The sequence below is a fragment of the Phascolarctos cinereus genome, unplaced genomic scaffold, assembly GCF_003287225.1.
Source record: "Phascolarctos cinereus isolate Bilbo 61053 unplaced genomic scaffold, phaCin_HiC Scaffold_9;HRSCAF=440, whole genome shotgun sequence".
NCBI lineage: Eukaryota > Metazoa > Chordata > Mammalia > Diprotodontia > Phascolarctidae > Phascolarctos > Phascolarctos cinereus.
The window spans coordinates 211,392,695-211,412,842 of NW_027556402.1; the positions used below are offsets into that span (position 1 = coordinate 211,392,695).

Genomic DNA, 20,148 nt, shown 5'->3' on the forward strand with positions numbered 1-20,148 from the left:
TCTTTGTGACCCCATTTGGGGTCTTCTTGGCAAAGATGCTGGAGTGGTTTGCCATTTCCTTCTCCAGCCCATTTTACAGCTGAGAAAATTGAGGCAGACAGGGTTAAGTGACTTGCCCAGGGTCATACAGCTAGTAAGTGTCTGAGGCCAGATTTGAATTCAAGAAGGTGAGTCTTCCTGACTCCAGGCCTGGCGTTCTATCCATTGTGCCACCTAGCTGCTCCGTCCCATTCTCTGAAATCTTTCAAAGATAAGCAATTATATCCGTCAGTTCTTTAAGTCCTTGCTATATAATTTGTTTGGACCAGATCAGTTCTACCAAGATTGCATTCATATGTCTGTCTTTCCATAGCCCCACCAACATTTGTCACTTTTTTTTTGGTTAACTCTGCTAATCTGATGGATGTGAACAATTCTGAGTGATTTAGAACATTTTTTTCATAAGGCTGTTGATAATTTGAATTTCTTCCTTTGAGAGCTACCTGTTGATATCCTTTTTTCATTTGTCAGTTAGGGAAAGGTGGTTTTTTGTTTGTTTGTTTTACTGTCTCCTGACTTATTTGGACTATTAGTTCCCTATTAGCCATTAACATTTTGTCCTCTGCAATGTAGAGCTTTTTCTCCCTTACAGAGAAAACAGAAGCAAGCAAGAGTTCAGTAGCTTTGCATTCACCCTCTTGTCTCGTCGTCACATACTTAGCCCATTCCTCTAAGCAGTGTTCCTGTTTCTCTTTTGAGCCTCCCCTTTTCTCCAACATGTTTATAAGCCCACAACAACCAACCAATACCCTGCCCCTCCTCCATGTTTTTTCCTGTAATCCAAGCTAGCGTAAGCATTATTCATTCTGAACTTTAGTGGATCTACTTAAGCACATCATAAAGCTTGCACAGAGGTTAATAAGACTGCAAATATGCAGAGCAATATAAAGACAACTAGATGTCATAGTGGATAGATCATTGAACCAGGTATCAGGAAGGCCTGCATGCAGATCTGGCCTCAGACACTCACTGTGACACCGTGTGACCCTGAGCAAGTCACTGAACCACTGTGTGCCTCAGTTTACTCCTCTGTAAAATGGGGATAACAATAGGTCCCAAAGGGTTGTTGTGAGAATGAATGAGAATATTTGCAAAGTGCTTTGCAAATCTTAAAGTGCTATATAAATGCTAGCTGCCCAAATACAATTCTTGCTACTCCTAAGGGGAGGCATATTTAATTATGACTCTTCATACCTTCTCTCCACCTGCCACCCTTTCACTCCTCTTCTGCCTTGCCTGAGCTATCTTTTTGGAGAAAGAACACTGATATTGGAGTTGGAGAACCTGGGTTCACATCTTACCTCTGACACTTAACACAGACACTTCCACTCTATTACCCTGGGCGAGTCATGCCCCCGGCTCTGTGATCCGATGGTCTAATCGTAGACAGTGCACCATTGTGGCCAGCTGATGGTGCTCCTGCGTCATGGAACAGTGGTCCCTTCCATGGAGGCCAGAAATACAGGGAAGGGGCCTGGGGAGGAGGGACTAGCCAGTTTCCTTCTTCATCACCTCCTACACTTAACATCTGCCAAGTCCTGTCTGTTCTTCCTCTTCAAGATATCTTATGTCTAGGCCTGCTGCCTTTGGCAAGCCTCTGCTACGAATTTCCTCGACCATTGTAATAGTTTCCTAACTGGTCTTTCCACCTCTGTTCTCTCCCTTCTCTAATCCATTCTAAAGCTGTCTAAGCAGTCTTCCTAACATATTGCTATGATCATGTCATTCCCCTTCATAGGAGCCTCACAATGCCTGGCATATAGTAGGTGCTTAATACATGTTTACTTATTGGCGGACAAAGAGCCAGAGTATAGTGGGGAGAGACCACTGGACTTAGGATTATGGACAAAAGCCAGAGGGGAGCCCAGAGGCCATCCACCCCAGACCCCTCATTTTAGAGACAAAGAAGCTGAGGTTCAGAGAGTTCTAAGTGACTTTTCTGTGGTTACACAGCTAGCAAATGTCTGAGGTTGGGATCTGAACCCAAGCCTAGCATTCTTTCCACTACATCTTTTTTGCCTCTCCCTTGAAGGTAGGAGACTTGGTTGGATGTCTTGGCTCTGATACTAGCTGTATGAATGTGGCTTTCTCTCCCTGTCTTCTTCTGTAGAGTGAGGATAATAGCATGCCTATCACATAGGGCCCTTGTAAAAGTGTTATGGAATTGGGAGGTATATGTGACCTTCTGTAGAAACAGTCGGGACTTCTTTTCTTTGGCATTCAAGGCCCGCTGTAATATGGCCCCAGACTACTTGAATACAGATGGTTTGGAGAGGAGAAGAGATGATGGTAGGCCAAAGTTGTTGGTCTTTTGTTCTCAAAGAGGACTAATGACATCGTGAGGGTGATGTCTTGACTTCTGAGTGAATTGGGTTTAAGCGAGGCAGAGCTGTGCAGAGTCATCAGCCTCACTTTCTCCTCCGGAGTCATCAGAGTCCAGTGGCAAGACAAAAGTCAACACTACTGGCGATGGCCCGGGGAACCCAAATGTGGGACTGAATTAGCTCTTAGCTACCTGTAACCCCATTTATGTGAGCCACTGGCAACATCTGCTGGCCACTTTTGGAACTGTGGCTTTGAAAGTCACCTGTAGAATAATAACTCGTGTTCATAAAGTGCTTTAAGAGATGGGCGAGGCCAGAGCTGTGGCCACCCTCGGGAGAGGTGGTGGTAGCCCTCCATAAACAGGGAAGCTTAAGTGTTTTGGGGAGAAGATGATGGTATCACACTTGGACGTGTTGAGTTCGAGATGGGGATTTCTAGTAGTCAGCGACAGGGCTTGGCAAAGAGAATGTAGGGGTCACTTGCCTCCAGCCACTCCTCTGAGTTCTCGCCTTTCTTTGCCCTAGCGCCTGCAAAGGGGAGAAGGTAGCGGGATTTCCGTGATTCCTAGGATGGACCAGAGACGGCTTCAGGGTCCAAAGTACACGTGCCCTCCGTGTAAAGTACACAGTGGGCATCTACTCAGGCTTCCTGCTTCTTTGACAGCTTCTCCACCACCTGACCCATATCCTTTGGAGGTATCCCCCAAGGTTCTGTCTCTCCCCACGTTCCTTCTCTCGGTGAACTCATCTCTTCTCATGGTTTGAATCATCATTACTGATCTCTAAATCTAACTACTTAGTCCCATCCCCTTTCCACAGTTCTTTCACTGACTGCCTGCTGGACTCCTCACCTCGAATTCAACATGTCCAAAGCTGATTTTCCCTCTTTTTATGTTAGGTTACCACCTATGCATCCCAGCATTGAAAACTTGGAGTCATCTAAGAAGGCAACCTAGTGGAATTTGGAGTCAGAGGACCTGGATTTGAATTCAGCACGGAATTTGGTTGAATCATTTCCCCCTCTGGGCTTCAGTTTCTTCATTTGCAGAGTTGAGGAATTAGTTTAGATTAGGTGTTCTTAACCTAGGCGGTCCATGAACTTGGATGGAAAAAAAAAATCTTTATTTTCACTCACCTCTAGCTGAAATTGAACATTTCCTTCAGTTATGAATGTAAGCAACAAACATCATTCAGAGAAGGGTTCCATAGGTTTCATCAGATTGCCAGAGAGGTCCATAACACAAAAACAGTGAAGAACCTCCCTGGACTAAATCATCTCTAAAGGTCCTTCTCACTCTAAATCTTTGTTCTCAGGCCTGTCCTGGTCCTGCTAGGTGAAATGAAACCCTGGCTTTGTCGTGGGCTGAGTTCCCTTATAGGAATTCCCATGGGGTCAGATTTCCCCTACTGAGCAAACTCCCATAGAATTGATTCATTTCAGTGCAACAGGTATTTATTCAGCCCCTGCTGTCTGCCAGGCAATGTGTAGGTAACGGAGTTACAAACACAAAAATGAAATAGTTCCTGTCCTCAAGAAGCTTATATTCTACAACATTTTACAGATAAATAAATACAAAATACATGAAACAGGCCCAAAATAATTTGGGAGGAAGATGGGAGTGTTGGCCATTGATAGGATCAGGAAGGGTCTGGTATAGAAGGTGAGCTGAGCCTTGAATGTTATTAAGGATTCCAAGACTTGAAGGAGATTGCATCCTGGGCGCACAGGACAACCTATGCAAAGGTGTGGAGGTGGGATATCTCATGGATGGAGAGAAGCTACATTCTCTCTCTTCTGCCATGGAGGTTTATACAGTTTATGGAACAAAGGGCCAGAACTAGAACCCTACCTCTGTGTAGCTTATCCCCTCTTGACATCTCAGTTTTCTCATCTGTCAACAGGGAATTTGTCTTCTTGGATGATCTCAGAGCCCTTCAAACTGTGACATTCTATGCTCAAAGAGTCCTCTTCTAGCTACGACATTTCTATGAGTCTCTCTTTGCTTCTAAGTCACTGGGAAGCAGATTTGGACTCACTTTGGGGAATGACTGGCTAACAGTATCCCACAGTGGAATAGGCTGTCTCTACTCCACTGTGGTTTCGGGCAGAGACACAATGACCAGCTGTCAGGGATATTATCAAAGAGCTTCTTGCCCCGGACAGAAGCATGGACAGAATGGCCTCTAGAGCTCCTTTCTGCTGGATGAGGTCCTAGGATCCTGTGTCCTCTGTTCCTTTTTCTTCTCCCCCTTCCTCCTATGCCTGGTGCTCAGGACCCATAGGCTCATAGGGCACCCCTCTATTGAAGATCCCATTGGGTAGAAGGCCGAATGGTACAGCCCGACCCTATCCAGGTTGGGCTTGCTGCCAGCGCATATCCCTCCCTAATTCTCTTTCTCTCTTGAAATTTTGACCTTGACAATTGCCAACAAACACAGACATTTCAAAATATAAAAAACAAAGAAGATTACATTTGAAATGATGAATTCTGTTATATGTAGCTTATTTTTCAAAAGTGCATTAAATTTAACAGGGTGGTAGCAAAACCACTGTGTCCGTGTCTCCTTTTGAATTTTTTGTTTTCTGTTTATTTCTTAAGATGTTTTTTACTGGTCTTTCCTTTTATGGGGGGGGGCCATGTCTGTTAATGCCCATTCATTCATCTTCCTCCCACTTCATAGAAGCCTTTGATTTAAAAAAAAAACTGATTTAATTTTAAAAATTCTGAATTTAACAAACACTAAACAAAATGAGCATTTCCATAATAATTGGAGAAGAGAAGAAGAGGACTGTTTATGGAACAGCTAATCTCTATTATGTAAAAGTTTAATTTTAGTTATTTAACACAGGCTGTAGTCCTCGTTTGTGATTCCTTCTGGCCTGCCTTCTCTTATCTTTTTTGGGGAGGAGAGTGAGACCCTCATTCCCAACCTTAAATCCCTTCCCCTCTCCCACCAAAATTGAATAAGAAATAGCCACAAAAGTTTTATAACAAATATACATGGTCAAGCAAAATAAATTCCGCCATTGGCCATGTCTAAAAATGAATGCCTCATTTTGTATCTTTAGTGCACCACCCCGTGTCAGGAGGTGAGTAGTGTGAAAAGACCACTTTTATAATAAATGAATAGAGGATTCAGGATTGGATTTGTGAAGTCTTTGGTGTGGGGAACTTCCAGGTGAGGAAGAGACCAGTGTAGGTTAATACCTTCTCTTTAGCTTATAGACTTAGAGTTGCCTAGAACGTTGACAGATTAAGTGACTTTCCCAGGGTTACCAGCCAATATGTGTCAGAGACCAGATCTAGGTCTTCCAGATTTTGGGTCCGACTCTCTATCTGCTATACCACACTGCCTATAACAAATGAATACAGTCAAGCAGATCTCATTGGCTTACTGGCTATGTCTGAAAATGTCTATCTCAGTCTAATCCTGTGGTCTGTCCCTTCTCTGCCAAGATCCCCTTGGGTGATTCTCATTTCTCTGTTCATCTCTGGCCCTCTCAACTCTGTCCTTCCCATCCTTCTCCAAGCAGTGCAGGAGGCAGAACAAGATGACGGGAAGTTGGGCGAGGACCCCTTGATGCCCAGATCAGCCAAGAGGAGCCCCCCAGCAGGGGCAGCGGCAGCAGGCGGTCAGGGTGGTATCTCTAAAAAGGAGAAGAAGGGGAAACCCAAAGGTGAGTCCCTCTCTCTTAGCTTCCGGTCCTCCAGGGCTGGTGGTGGGCATGATTGCCAGTGATGGAGGAAAGAGGGATCACGGAATGCCTTCTTCCCGTGACTGCAGACTGGCAGATAGGATGTATTTGTGTGGTTGGAGGTAAGGAGTGGGTCTTTCCTTGGCTGGAAGGCCTCAGAGTTGCTTGGCTAAAACACAATCTCCAAAGCCCAGCTTTTATAAAATCATAGATCTGAAAGTTGGAAGGGACCTCCAGAGATCATCTGCTCCTGTCCCCTGGGTTACCATCTTCATTGTATGGACAAGCAGATAGAGCATTGAGACACATGAGGGAAGAGTCCCACTCCTGGAATACCGTAAAATTAGAATCCATGTCTCCCGACTTCCAGGCCAATGTTCTTTTTACCTCATCTAGTAATTCTATAGTAATGTGCAAATTTATCAAAATTTCTAGAAACTTTTGCCATAATTGGCATAATGATCTGAATCAAAGGTTATTTACCCTTTTTTTGTGTGTTCTGGACTCTTTGGGCAATCTGGTAAAGCCTATGGACCCCTTTTCAGAATTATGTTTTTAAATTCATAAAATGAAATACTCAGGATTACAAAAGAAACCATTTATATTGACATAGTTACCAAATTTAAAAAATATTTTTATAGTGCCCAGATAAAGAGTCCGTGATCTAAATAGAGGCCACCTCTGAATAGAGCTATATGCCTAAAATGGGCCTTGTGAAGGAGTTGGACTAGATGATTCCTAATGAAGGGGTTGGGGGGGAGTCCCTTCTATCTTTGACATTCTATGATCCTGTAATCCCTTTAATCAAAGGAAGAACACATACAGTAAAAAACAAAACAAAACCTATTCTTGCGTTCCACATAAGCCAGATTTGGGGGGAAGTGGGTGTCCTCTGTTCAAAACAAAATGGTTATTTAAGGATCTAGAGCTGTCCTCATTCCTGCCCTGGCTAGTTGTGCCTCTTGACTGTGGGAACCTGGCTGAACTGCCTGCTTGTTAATAAAGGCAGAGGGAAACAATCCATCAAAATTCAAATGTGTATGTATACAGCTTCTTCTCCAGCCTGGCTCTGGTTTCCTGCAGCCCCCTTTTGGGCCTCAAAAATGTGAGCACAGTTCCCTCCTCCAAAAGACGGGTTGGAGTTTTCCACGACTCTACGCCCAAGTTAACTCCCAGTGTTCCAGCTCATTTTTAAGAGAAATATGGCTATTTTTCCCAAATGAGATGAACTGTTGTACAGTGGAAACATTTTCTGTCTCTCTCTGTGTTTCTTTCAGTCTCTCTGTGTTTCTCTCTGTCTCTGTTTCTCTCTTTCTTTTTCTCTCTCTATTAAATTAAAAAACCTATTAAACTCATTTGTCAAACAGATCATGTTAAAAGCCTTGAACCTGGACTCAGGAGACCCGAGTTCGAGCGCTGACCCTACCCCTGACTTTCTGTGCGACTTTTGGATGGTCACTTCTCTCTGGGCTTGAGTTTTCTTCTCTGTAATATGAGGCTGTTGGATTGGATCTCTCAAGTTTCCTTTTGTTCTGCATCTCTGATTCTAGAAAACCCTCACAGAGGTCAAAATGGATTTCCCAACTTTGAGGGACAGAACCCTGGACAGAGCACTTGATCTGCTGGTGTCTTTGACCTTGCACAGCTTACCTCACTCTTTTCTTTATTTTCTTCCACAAAGCTGGGAAGGGATAGCTATCACATTTATGTTAGTCCAGTTCTGAATCTCAAGGAAGTGGGGAACACAATAACCTCCAATCTAATTATGAGTTTACTAATAGCCTCTAGACATCAGTGGAAAGCATGTATGTGTGTGTGCACACACACATATACACACACATAAATAAGAGATGTTCTTCTGCTTCACTGACAGCCCCTTGATCTGATTCCGTGAAATGAAGCCCCAAACTACCACAACTCATATTATCAACTCAACACAGATTAGAGATAGATTCAGAGTGGCCCAAAGGCATAGGGTCCATAGGGCTTTGTACTGAAGGAGACGAAGGAAATCGGTGCCTTTTACGAGTACACCAACTGAGGCTAAACAGGTCACAGATGCTTTTGAGTGTACCTCTCACAAGTAGGTCAGATATGTATTAATAGAAGGTCTGGTAGAATTCTTTTGGCATCAGAGGCTATACCCATAGTCTTTCTAGTTATTTCTTTCTACATATTCCTCTTCTTTCCTTTGGGTGAAGTGGCCAGAAGTAGTCTGTGTCAGCATGCAATGGCAGAGTCAATATCTAAAAAGACCTTGGCAGACTAGAATATCGTGCCAGATTTAGTAAGGTGAAGAACGATAGGGATAGACATTTGGGTTCAAGAAGGGGGAGGCATGGCTGTTGAAAGCAGTTTGTCTGAAGAAGATCTAGGGTTGTTTAGTGGATCACAAGCTCAATATGCATCAACGGTGTGATGTATCAACCAAGAAAGGAAATGCTTTCATTGGCTGCATTGAGAGGCGTAGCACACTTTGAGGTCATGTGGCCAACAAGATGAAGAAGTGGATACCTCATCTGATCCTTATTGCCTCTTCGGTCTCTCAAAAATATGAGTTCTGCTCCAAAGATAAGGCAATTTCAACTCTCTCCATGCTCCAAGACACCAAGAGCCTTTAAGAGGTTAAAAACCTGATGAATTGACAGCAGAGGAGGGTAATCTCTGATACCTAAAGGTGCTCACTCAGCACCCCCTCCTTTATTGCTGATCAAGCCCTGACAGGGCTGTACAAGCTGACCGCTGGGTTTGCAACAGAGCTCAGCTTCCTATCCTCCTCCCTCCTCCAAGTACTCCAGAAAACCAAAAGGCAGAAGCTTGCTGTGGCTGGGGCTATAGCATAACAGTACTGTCTTGTAACAAGAGTCAGGGAGCTGGGGCAGGATGGCAGCATGTATGAAGAGTGTGGTGCTCCACCAAACCTGAGGGAAAGTGGACTGGCATCCAGCTGGGACCAGTTCTGTTCCCCAGGAGTCACTTGGGGCAGACACCAAGACCTTTATCTTATAGCCGCCAGAGGCCTCCAGTTGATGTCATGTTGAACATGTCTATATTGAATGTAAAAGCAACCCTGTTAGAGAAAGAGTCAATAATTTGTAGGAATTAATGTGCCAAACCAGTAATCCAGGCCACTTCTTGAAATAAATTCGTACAATGCATTGCTCATCCTTTCTTCTGCTTTGGTTGTTTTTTGCACTCAAAAGTGAAACAGGAATTCCCCAGCTGGGGAGGAAGTTGAGACAGCTTTGAGATCCAGTCCCTCAGGGAAATGACAATTAAAGGGGAAGGAGTCAGAAAGGGAGCAATAGGGGAATACAAGGGAAAAAAAACCAAATCCAGAAATCATCAAATATCTCAGTGGGGAGAGACATAGCATCCAGCAATAAGGAGAGGATGGTCCTGTACTATACTCTGGTTTAGTTGGACCAAATCTGCAGTATTGTATTCAGTTCTGGCCACCGCATTTTAGAAAAGACATCAGTAAGCTAGATTGTGCAATGATAAGGACAACCAGGAGGGTGAAGGAGCCTTGAATCCATGAAGATCAGTTGATGGAGCTGGGGCCTGTTTAGGATGGAGAAGTCTTAGGAAGGACAAGATAGTCAATAAATATTTGTTAAGTCGTGGGCTATGTGCTAGGCACTGTGCTAAGCACCTGGGATACAAAGAAAGACAAAAGATAGCCCCTGCCCTTAAGGAGCTCACAGTCTAACAGGGGAAGACAACATGTGAAAAGAAGCTGAGAAGGAGGTGAAGGGGAGGGTCCCTGCTGTGGGGGGCTGCTGAAGTCCTGTAGCCTGGTGGGAAATTATAATATAGCTGTCTTGGTTCACCTCCTTAAGTGGAAGATCTGGGTGGAGCTCTCTGATTTCTACCGCCACCTTTTCCAATTAGAGGGAAGAAGGCACCCCAGAGGCAGGGGGTCCTGAGGAGGTGTGACAGCTGCTGTTTTCAAGTATTTAAAGGATGCTTCTGTGGAGGAGAGGTGAGACCTGTTTTGCATGGCTTTCATGGGCAGAACCAGGAAGTTGCAGGAAGCAGTGGTTCTGAAAGGGTTACCATGAGCTCTGGCTAGGTGTGTGGTGCTACTTAATATCTGCAATTGGATGTGTGAGTCCCTCCATCTTCCTGGATTTTGTTCAAGGCTAAAAAAAAAATACTGTGCTTGGGAGCCATTAAATGAGCGCTGTCAGTAGTAGAATGGGCTACCTCAGGAGGCATAGCTGGTCCTCCCTTTCCTGGAGGTGTTCAGACAAGGATGACTGGCCTGTCTCAGGCATTCTTGCTCATGCATGGGGTGGATTGGATGACTGCTGACTTTCAACTCTGAGATTTGCTGACCTTTCTAAATATATTTGAGTCTTCCAGTGCCTGTAAAGGTCACAGACTGCTAGAACATTAGCTATGTAATGACCCTTAGAAAGCATCTAATCCAACTTCCTCACTTAGCAGATAAGGAAATGGGCCCAGAGAAGGGATGGACCTTGCCCAAGATCACACAGGTAGTAAGTGGTGGCAATGGGTGCAGAGTGTTGGTTCTCTGGCTCCAGTTGCAGTACTTTTCTCACGACACTCTTCTAAGATGAACCAAAATGTCATTGTAAGGCTATCTTCTTTAATCTCACACGTGCTGCTTGTCTCCCAGTTACTGTGCACATGTACTTCGTTATTACCCAGGTCTAGCCCTGTGGGTATCCTCACCCTTTAATGCAAGCACGTGTAATGTCTGGATTTCTGTTTTGTTTTTCCTGAAGAGGATTAATGGTACTCTGGTGTTTCCTGTGTTCTTGCTGATCTGATTATTGCTTTGGGGCCAAGATTAATTTCTGAATGTACAATCAGGCCTCTGATCCCACCACTCAGCTGAGATGGCTATCTTAAGGTTAACAGTGTTCACTTTCTTTCTTTTAAATGTTAGTTATGATCATAATAACAATAATAATTATTGTGATTATAATTATCATATGCTTCATGTCAGTGGACTTTTATCCATCCTCCATCTCCTTAACCTCTCTATAGCTTTTGACACTGCTGACCACCCTCTTTTCCTCTATGTTTTCTTTTCCCTTGCCTTTAATACTGCACCTTTCTGGTTTTCCTCCTACCTATTCAACTACTCAGTTTCCTTTGCTTGCTCATAAACTTTTCTTTTGCCTTCCACCATGGGTGTGTCTTAAGGCTTTGTCCTGGGTCCTCCACTCTTTTTCTTTATACCTCCTTTAGTGATCTGACCTCCAGTGGATTCAGTTATAGTCTCAATGTAGTGGACTCTCAAAAGTAATACAGCTGGCCCTCATTTTTCTATAGAATTCTATTCCCATGCTCTCAGCTGGCTACTGGAAATCTTCACTTCCATGTCCTATCCCATTGCTCAGATTCAACATGTTCAAAATGGAAGTCATCATCTTTCTCCCTAAACCTTCCCCACTTTCAAACTTTACTTTTTTTTTTTTTTGGCGAGGCATTCAGGGTTAAGTGACTGGCCCAGTGTCACACAACTAGTAAGTGTCAAGTGTCTGAGGTCAGATTTGAACTCAGGTCCTCTTGACTCCAAGGCCAGAGTGCTACCTAGCTGCTCCTCTTTCAAACTTTTCTATTTTAATCCTGGTCATCACCATCCCTTGGGTCACCTAGGTTCGCAACCTTGGAATCATACTTTCTTTATTCTTCCCTCTTCCTTATATCCAGTTAGTTGCAAATTCTGTCAATTCTGTTTCCATAATATCTTTTGTTTCTACCCCATTCTCCCCATTCACTGACCCACAATCCTAGTTTATGCCCTTATTACCTCTTGCTTGAACTATTGATGTCTTTACTTCCGTTCTTTCTGCTCGATAATCCATTCTCTGCGGAGCTACCAAAATGATTATCTTCCTGAGGCACAGATCTGGTCAAGTTACTGTACCACTCAAAAATCATGAGGGGCTCCCTACTGTCTCTAGGATAAAATCTTAAATTCTCAGCTTAGCTAGCATTTAAGATGCTTTACAACCACAGTGATAGACTTAGAATGAGGAAGATCTTGGTTCGAATTCTGCCTCAGACATTTTCTAGTTATGTGACCCTGGGCAAGTCACTTTCCTTAGCTGTAAAATGGGGCCATTATAGCAGTTACCTTATGTAGTTGTTGTGGGAATCAAATGACATTGTGTATGTAAAATACTTTGTCAGCCTTAAAGCACTATGTAAATGCTGTCTAGTGTTATTTCCCAGACATTTCGTGTTATTGTACTTCACGCATTCTTGTTTGAAGTAAACTGAACTTACTAGCTGTTTTCTGAACTTGACATTCCATCTCTTACCTCGATACATTTGTACAAGTTGACTCCCATGCCTGGCATGTACTCAGGGGTGTGCTGTTAAATGTTTAACCAGATCTCTGGTGAAAAGAATGTACTTATGATACCCTTTTAAGTTAATCTCTATTATTAACATTTTCTCCTTCATTTTCTTAAGTCTAGACGATCAACAAAACCGTAAGTCAAGCTCAAATGTGTAGTGTTTGCAGATTTCCAAGGTATAAATGCTCATGCTGAAAATTTAACTATTGGCTCTTGCGAGCTGGTACAAGCAGGCTCCAACACACCACTGAATATCTTCCGTACTCGTCTTTATTTCTTAATTCAAGCCTCAGCTCAGGAACTGCCTCATCTTTGAAGCCTTCCCTTATTCATTCCACCTTTCCTCCTCCAGTTGTTAATAGTCTCTCCTTCCTCAGATTACTCTAAATTTAATCGTGTACATGTTCTGTTCCTCCTAAGAGAATGTAAGGTCCTTGTTTCTATCTTTGTGTCCAAAGCTTGTAGCACAGCCAGGGCTTTGCCTGTAGTGGGCACGTTAATAAGCATTTGTTGGGTGAAACTGAACTAAGAGTCTGATTGCACTGGACCATTTTGGGTTTGATGGTGAGACGCTTGGTCAGGAGTCGGGAATCCCGGGTGCTAGTCCTGGCCAAGACACTGACTTGCCCTACAACCATGAAGAAGTCCTAATTTTCATGTTAGAACTGGAAAGGACCTCAAAGATTGGTCTCCTCCTTTGTGTCATATGAGCACTAGTTCCCTTCGTGGCTAAGGCTGCAAATCTGCCTTTAAGTGTCCTGCCTTCAACTTTCAGCTTTCTCCTCTGAAAAAGGGTAGGGGGTGGTTGGGAGGCTGCACTCAACGATCTCTAAGGCACTTTCCAGGTCCAATGTACTCTGTCTATAAGTCCCAGCCTGGCCACGTGGTCATTGTGTGACCTTGGGCACATCATCTAGTTTATCTAAACTTTGATCTCTTTCCCAGTAAAAATGGGGACAGTGATAGCCTGCTCTGCCTACCTCATAGGGCTGTTGTGAGGATTTAATGAACTAATGGATGAAAAGTGCTTTGTACTGTGCTCCATAAATGTACTCTGTAAATGTGAGCTATTTTTGATCCCCTTGGAGCTCGAATGCAGAGTTTGACGTCTGTCTTATTCTTTACTATCAAGATGGCATTTGCTCGTGTCATTCTCCGTGTGCTTGGGTTGCATCTGTGTAACTGTACATCTTGGGACTGTCTGATACCCTTAGCATTTGTTCTGCTGGGGTGGGGGGAAGATTTCAGAACAAAAAGCTGCTGGGACCCATAGGAACCCCATCCGCAGGGGAAAGATTTATCCTTTGTCTGCCTTGCTGATCTGGTACTAACACTTAAGTGTCTCCTCCAGATGAACCCCTTGGTCAGTTTCTGGAATACTATCTACCTCCCAGGGAAATTACTTTTTTTCTCTATCTCTTAATATCAGGATCTCTTTAGTCCTAAGTCCTTCTCCCTTTTCTGTTTCCCTCTTTTGTTCTGTCCCATGCTCTTAAGCAACTAGGTGGCTCAGGGGATAGAGTATTGGAGCTGGAGTCATGAAGACCAGAGTTCAAATCTTGCCTTAGATGCTTATTAGCTGTGTGGCCCTGGACAACTTTTCTTCGCCTCAGTTTCACCATTTTCTATGTGTGTGTCTGTGTGTGTGTTCACAGGATGATGAACATCAAATGAGATAAAATGTCATTATGTAAATGTTATCTTTATTGTTGTTGTTACTGTTATTATTTGGGCATTCACCTAGGATCATAGATTTAGAACTAGAAGGTCTCCTAAGGTCATCTGGTCCAGCCTCTTCATTTTACAGATGAGTAAACTGAGGTCCAGAAAGGGTGACTTGTGTGAAGTTATCCAAGGTAGTAACTGATGGACCTGGGGTGCAAACCTAACTCCTCCTTAGACTCTATTTACTGCACCATATTGCCTCCAGTCTTGTCTTTAACCCTTCAAGGATCTGTGACTGCATCTGTACCTATGTGGGTGTACCATCTACCCCACCCCTTCTGCTTCGTAGGGGATAGTTTTGGGAAAGGCTGTGGAAAATCTTCTGTCCATGAGCCTCTCCACACTTAGCTAGGCTTGCCCTTGAACAAAAGATATACAGTTCCTCACCTGGTTGCTACTTGAGGGTTTTCCAGATTGGTTTAAAACCTGTCAAAGCTGGTGATCTGTTGGTAAGGGCTCCTAGAATTTGTTGTTATCTCTTGGATTCATCAAATTGAGGTCTCACGAGATGTCAGTAAAGGGTCTTAGATACACAGTAATACCTCTTTATTCAGATAGCCCGACTTATCTGGCACAGGTTTCAGGGAGTAGCTTAGAAACTCTGCCTTTATCCTGGTAGTTCCTCTTCTGCACTATTTACTAAATCTCCAGTGCCTAAGAAGCAGGCAATTTGGGACCAAGAGAGAGAAGTTGAGGCAAATTACAGATATGGATTTTTTCAAAGATTGATCAGAGAACTCCATCTGCCTTGTGTGAAGTTCTGTTGTAATGCAAAAGGTCTAGGAGCACTTTTTTTCCCCTTATGTTCTTATTTCACCATATGCGTACTCTTATGCATGCTGAGAGACACTCAGAAGAATACTACTCCATAAATTACAGAAGAGAATTTTTAGAAAGATGACAGAAATTTAGATAGAAACCCTAGAATGAACGGCTATTCATCTCAAAGATTCATGTGAAAAGCAAAGGCAGAAAAACCCTTCTCAGTCTTTCTCTTCTGATGGCTATTGTGCTGTCTTTTGCTCCCTTTCCTTCCCCCCTTCCTTCCCTTTCATTTCCTTTCTTCCTACCTTCTCTCTCTCTTCTTTTCTCCCTCCCCTCTTTTTCTCCTAGCTTTGTTTTTGTACACCAACTGATTTGGATGGTACTGATAGGTACTGGCTCCATCAACTACCCTTCCTTAAGCTAGACCATTTACTTTCCACAGCTATTCAAAAGGAAAAAGGAAAGAGAGAATGGGGGCAATGTCCCAACATTTCTTCAATGGAAAAAATTTTCCGTCCCTGAAAGTTATACCAGATACTATATATAACATATGTATGCCATGTTCATATGTAGTAGATTCCCATATAATATATTTTCCATGTGCCTAATCATTTCCTTACCATCACTCCCGATTTATAGTATGTTGTCCTGTGCCAGCAGGCATCTCCTGATACTTAGGTGACATATTAATTTATTACTCCTGTAACAGCATATATTTCTAATCCCAAGGCAGATAGTCTGAGAGCTACAGCTGTGATTTGCTACTGTCTTTAAGCCTATTAGTAGGCAGCCCAAGATCTGGGCCAGTGGGTTGGCTGAAAGATATCAAGGCTATCTGCTTCACCGTACAGGTAGGTGCCAATATTATGTTAGTTCTGTCTCTGGAGATTTCCAGTGGATACATAGCAGGCAAGATGAGGATTATATATTTATATTTAGAAGGTATCTTGGAGTCCTTTGAGTCTAGCCTCTTGCTTTTAAACATGAGGAAAATGAGGCACTTACTACGTATTTGGCCCTAGACCAATCACTAACCTCTCCAGGCCTCAGTTTCCTCATCTGTAAAATGAGGAGATTGTGCTAAATAGCCTCTGAGGTCCCTTCCACTAGCAGTCATTTAATTTAAATTTAACATCTATATATTTTGGGCAGCTAGATGTGCAATGGATAGAGTGTTGGGCCTGAAGTCAAGAAGACTTGTCTTCCTGAGTTCAAATCTGGCTTTAGACACTTACTAGCTGTGTGACCCTGAGCAAGTCACTTAACCTTGTTTGCCTTAGTTCCTCATCTGTAAAATGAGCTGGAGAAGGAAATGGCAAACCACTCTGGCATCTCTGCCCATTGCTTTCCTAGGAGAAAACTAGGCCCCCAGGCCAGCCAGGCTGCCATCTGTGTGTAACACAAAAGACTTACTTGAATCAGCAAAATCCAGCCCTGGTGCATGTGGGAGGCACTTAATTAGGTCCTTCAAGACTTGGTTTTATTTTTCATTCTAGCGATTTCCAAAGGGATGGAGACTGGGTCGCCATTTCTGAACCTTCCTTCTGACCCTTTCGCAGTTATAATTCTTTCAGTAAACTCTCCATGGGTGAGGTCATTGTGGGATGGCTTAGTCTTTCCACAGATCTCCCGTGAAAACGACTCAACCCCTTCTCTTTAGCAGTATCTCAGTAAAAGGCTGCGTTGGAAAGCCTGCTAGCTTTGGAGTCACGGGGAGTTAAAAATCAGCCCTTCCACTTTCTAGCAGTGTGACCTTGGGCCCATCCTCCCTGTCAGTGAGAGAACTGGACCAGATGACCCTTAGGTTGCTTCCATCTATGATTCCCTGATCTTTTCTACCCTCTTTAGGTAGCTTTATCCACCACCTTTTCCCACTCCACTTAGGTAGTAGTTGGGAACCCGACATAAAGGCTGTCCTAGAAGCAGCTAGGTGGTGCAGTGGATGGAGCTCTGGCCTGGAATCGGGAAGACTTGAGTTCAAATCCAGCCCCACACACTAGCTGTGTGACTCTGGGCAAGTCATTTAATCTCAGTCTACCTCAGTCTCCTTAGCTGTTAAATGGGGATAATAAAAGCACCTACCTTGAGGATTGTTGTCAGTATTAAATGAGATATTTGTAAAGTTCTTAGTACAGTGCCTGTACACAGTAGATGCTTAATAAATGCTTGTTCCCTTTCTTCCTAATATCCCTGTGCTCCCCGAGCCATTGTCCATTGCCCTCAAGCTTTCATACACCGTTAAAATTCATTAAGATTTTCCATTTTTATCATATCAAACGCTTGTTGTTTGCGGCTCTCTAGAAGTCGTTTTTTATTTTCTGCATCTGTTATTTGTATTATCTCAGTAACATATGCCAGCCCTGGTTTAAATTTGTCTTCTCTCTCTTGGGAAACAGTATCTTTTGAGAGGTGGGGGACTGTGGGTATGGAACGCTGAATACTATGTGAGACAGGATTGATAGGTTGGTTTTGAGTAATTGTCTGCTCTGTTTCTTTGTTACAAGGGAAGGCTCACTCTGAAATGTGTGTGTGTGTGTGTGTGTGTGTGTGTGTGTGTGTGTGTGTGTGTGTTGGAGGTGGGAAGGTGTGTACATGCAGAAATGATTGTGTGAAACTAAGAGGCATCCATAAAATGTAACAGGCAGCAGTAGCAGCAGCTGCACAACCCTAGCATCTCCTGAGAAAATGGTGACTCTTGTAGCGAACTTTCCTCAGAGTTCAGTTGAAATAGCTCTATCAGCACCAGGCCAGGGATCTCTGCCCTTTCTTCCTTAGCGTCCTATGTGTTGCCAGACAACAAAGCTCACTAAGCACGTAGCCTACCCCGGGACTTGCAGTAGGCAAAGACGCATATGCTCAAATGTAATCTTTGTCTGTCTAGGGATGCCCAGGGATGCCGTGGGCGATTTTCTTGTCCTCTTCCGTTTTTTGGACTCTTCTCTTCTCATCTCTAGGGCACCCGGGAGTATGTATCACACACTCCCTTAGAATATGGACACCCACTTCCCATTTACAATGATGTTATTCACAGTCTTACTGAGGAAAGTTGTATTTAAGTGAGGGAAGCTTAAAAAAAATCCTAGAATGAGCAGCTGTTAGTTCTGAAGAGAACTGTGTATCCCTAGAGCCCTTTATAGTCTTGAGAATGAAATCTCTGCTGCTGCTGTTGGTGACTCCTGTCTATCAATCCATCAGGCCCAGTTCTCTGACTGCTCAGAGGTTGTTAGACGATATTGTTTCACCTTATTTCCCCCAAATTCCTGCTGATCTTTTTTTTTTAACTGTAACACATGACCCACTCATTTCTTAGGAAAGGTCCATGAGCCTCTTGAAAGAGTAGATATGATGGAGTGGGAAAAAAAGTTAAGAAGGCTTAGGTTCAAACCTCCTCTCTGACACTAGTTGTGTGACTCAGGGTGAGGCAAGCCTCAGTTTCCTCATCTGTGAACTTTTTAACAGATGAGGACACTGAGACTAGGAGATATTAAGTCCTTTGCCCAGTTAGTAAATGTCTGAAGTAGAATTTGAATCCATGTCTCCTCAGCTCCCAAGACTAGCATGACCTGAATCTGCCATGACCAAGTTGATGCCTGGTCCTTAATGCCCATGGTGTATACCTCCCAGGTGATTGCAAAGATCAAGCGGGATAATATTTGTAGTTTATAAAATGCTTTACATTTTACAAAACCTTAAACATCATAGGAATGCCAGTTATTGTGTAGAGTAACTCTGCAGAAAACAGAATATCTTACTGGAATATCCCCTTCCTGGAACCATGCAGGACAACATATGCTGTATGCTATTTTTCTTATTGGGAAGCTGAGTGATACAGTGGATATTGGGCCAGAAGTCAGGAAGACTCATTTTCTTATGTTAAAATCCAGCCTCAGACATTTGCTAGTTGTGTGACCCTGGGCAAGTCATTTAATTCTGTTTGCATCCATTGCCTCATCTGTAAAATGAGCCAGAGAAGGAAATGGCAAACCACTCCAGTATCTCTGCCAAGAAAACCCCAGATGGGGTCAGGAAAAGTCAGACACCACTGAAATGACTGCAACACAACAACAACGTTTTTATCATCGAGTACTCTCATCTTCCGATGCCGTCTGCTTGGTGTAGAATGTGGGCACTATGTCCCTTCTCCAGTAGATGCTGCTTGCTCATCGAGAGGCCATTTGATTCCCTGCCTTGTTCTGATCCCTCCAGGTGCCAGCCCCTCCCATCTCTAGGAATGGCATCTCTGCCCCCTCCAGTTATTCAGTTGGACAGGTGGGAGGGGAGCTTCATCTCAAAGACATTCTTCTTTGACCAGTTTTGGTAACTGCCCCTGAAGTGCACGTGTATGGGCGCACACATCTTCACTTTTCTCGCTCTCCTTATTTCTCTTCCTCTTCCTTTCCTCCACCCCCTCCCACCGTTACAACTTGCAAGAGGAGGGCTAGGTACTGAGAAAGTCACAGCTGTGACTCTGCTCTCGGTTTCTACAAGGACACCTAGTCTGTTCCTTCTGTTAGTCATCTGATAGGAAGCTGGTCCTGTACCCAGGCCCTCTCTGACTGCTAGCTTGCTGCCCATGGTGTCAGGAGCAGATGCTTGAGTACATCTTAGCTCCTGAAGTTCTGGTAGGTCCTTTAGTCTGAGACTCAGGAAAGCTTGGTTTTGCATCATCAGTTATCTTTGTTATCAGAGTTTATGTGTTTATTTGGTTTTATTAGTTCTAGCCTAACCCATTTGCATTTCACTAGATTTGGAGTCAGAAACTGGGTTCAGTGGATGAATGAATGAATGAAAAATTATTTATTACATTGTGCTAAGTGCTGGGGATACAAACACAAGAAGTAATACAACCTCCGCCCTCCAGGAGCTTTCGTTTTAATGGGGACGACAACAAGGATGGGGTAGTGGTGAGAAAGAAGTCCTTTGTTTTGATCTGGGAATCTTAGGGATGGTGAATGGGCAGTTGGTTGTATGATTGGTCTTTTCTCCTTTTGAAGAACAGTACTGTTGAATGGGTTACTCTTCCCAGATATAGAAGTCGAAAGCTGTGGTGGTAGGGAGTTGTGGGGGGTGTGGAGACGGAGGCTGGAGTTCAGAAGCATAAGATGTTAGGAGCACAACAGTGTGGTACGTATAGATTGGGGCTAGATATGGTTCTAGCCAGTCAGAAATTCAGAATCCTTAGATGGGAGTTAGAATGTTGGTTCTTACATCTGTTACTTCTGTAACTTTTAGAAAACCATTTAACTTCTCTAGGGCT

The 20,148-nt window shown here is 43.6% G+C and overlaps 1 protein-coding gene across 4 annotated transcripts in view; it reads left to right on the forward strand.

The window, feature by feature from the left end:
- TUB (TUB bipartite transcription factor) overlaps window positions 1-20,148 on the forward strand; it is a 74,346-nt gene that overhangs the window by 26,234 nt on the left and 27,964 nt on the right. For 2 of the 4 annotated variants that reach the window (XM_021005513.2, XM_078148342.1), the window contains exon 4: window positions 5,896-6,042. The exons of 1 other annotated variant lie outside the window; for it this stretch is intronic. In XM_021005513.2, the coding sequence (XP_020861172.1) occupies window positions 5,896-6,042 (147 nt within the window). The remainder of the gene's footprint in view (window positions 1-5,895; window positions 6,043-20,148) is intronic. One more of the 4 variants, XM_078148341.1, reaches the window with a different exon arrangement.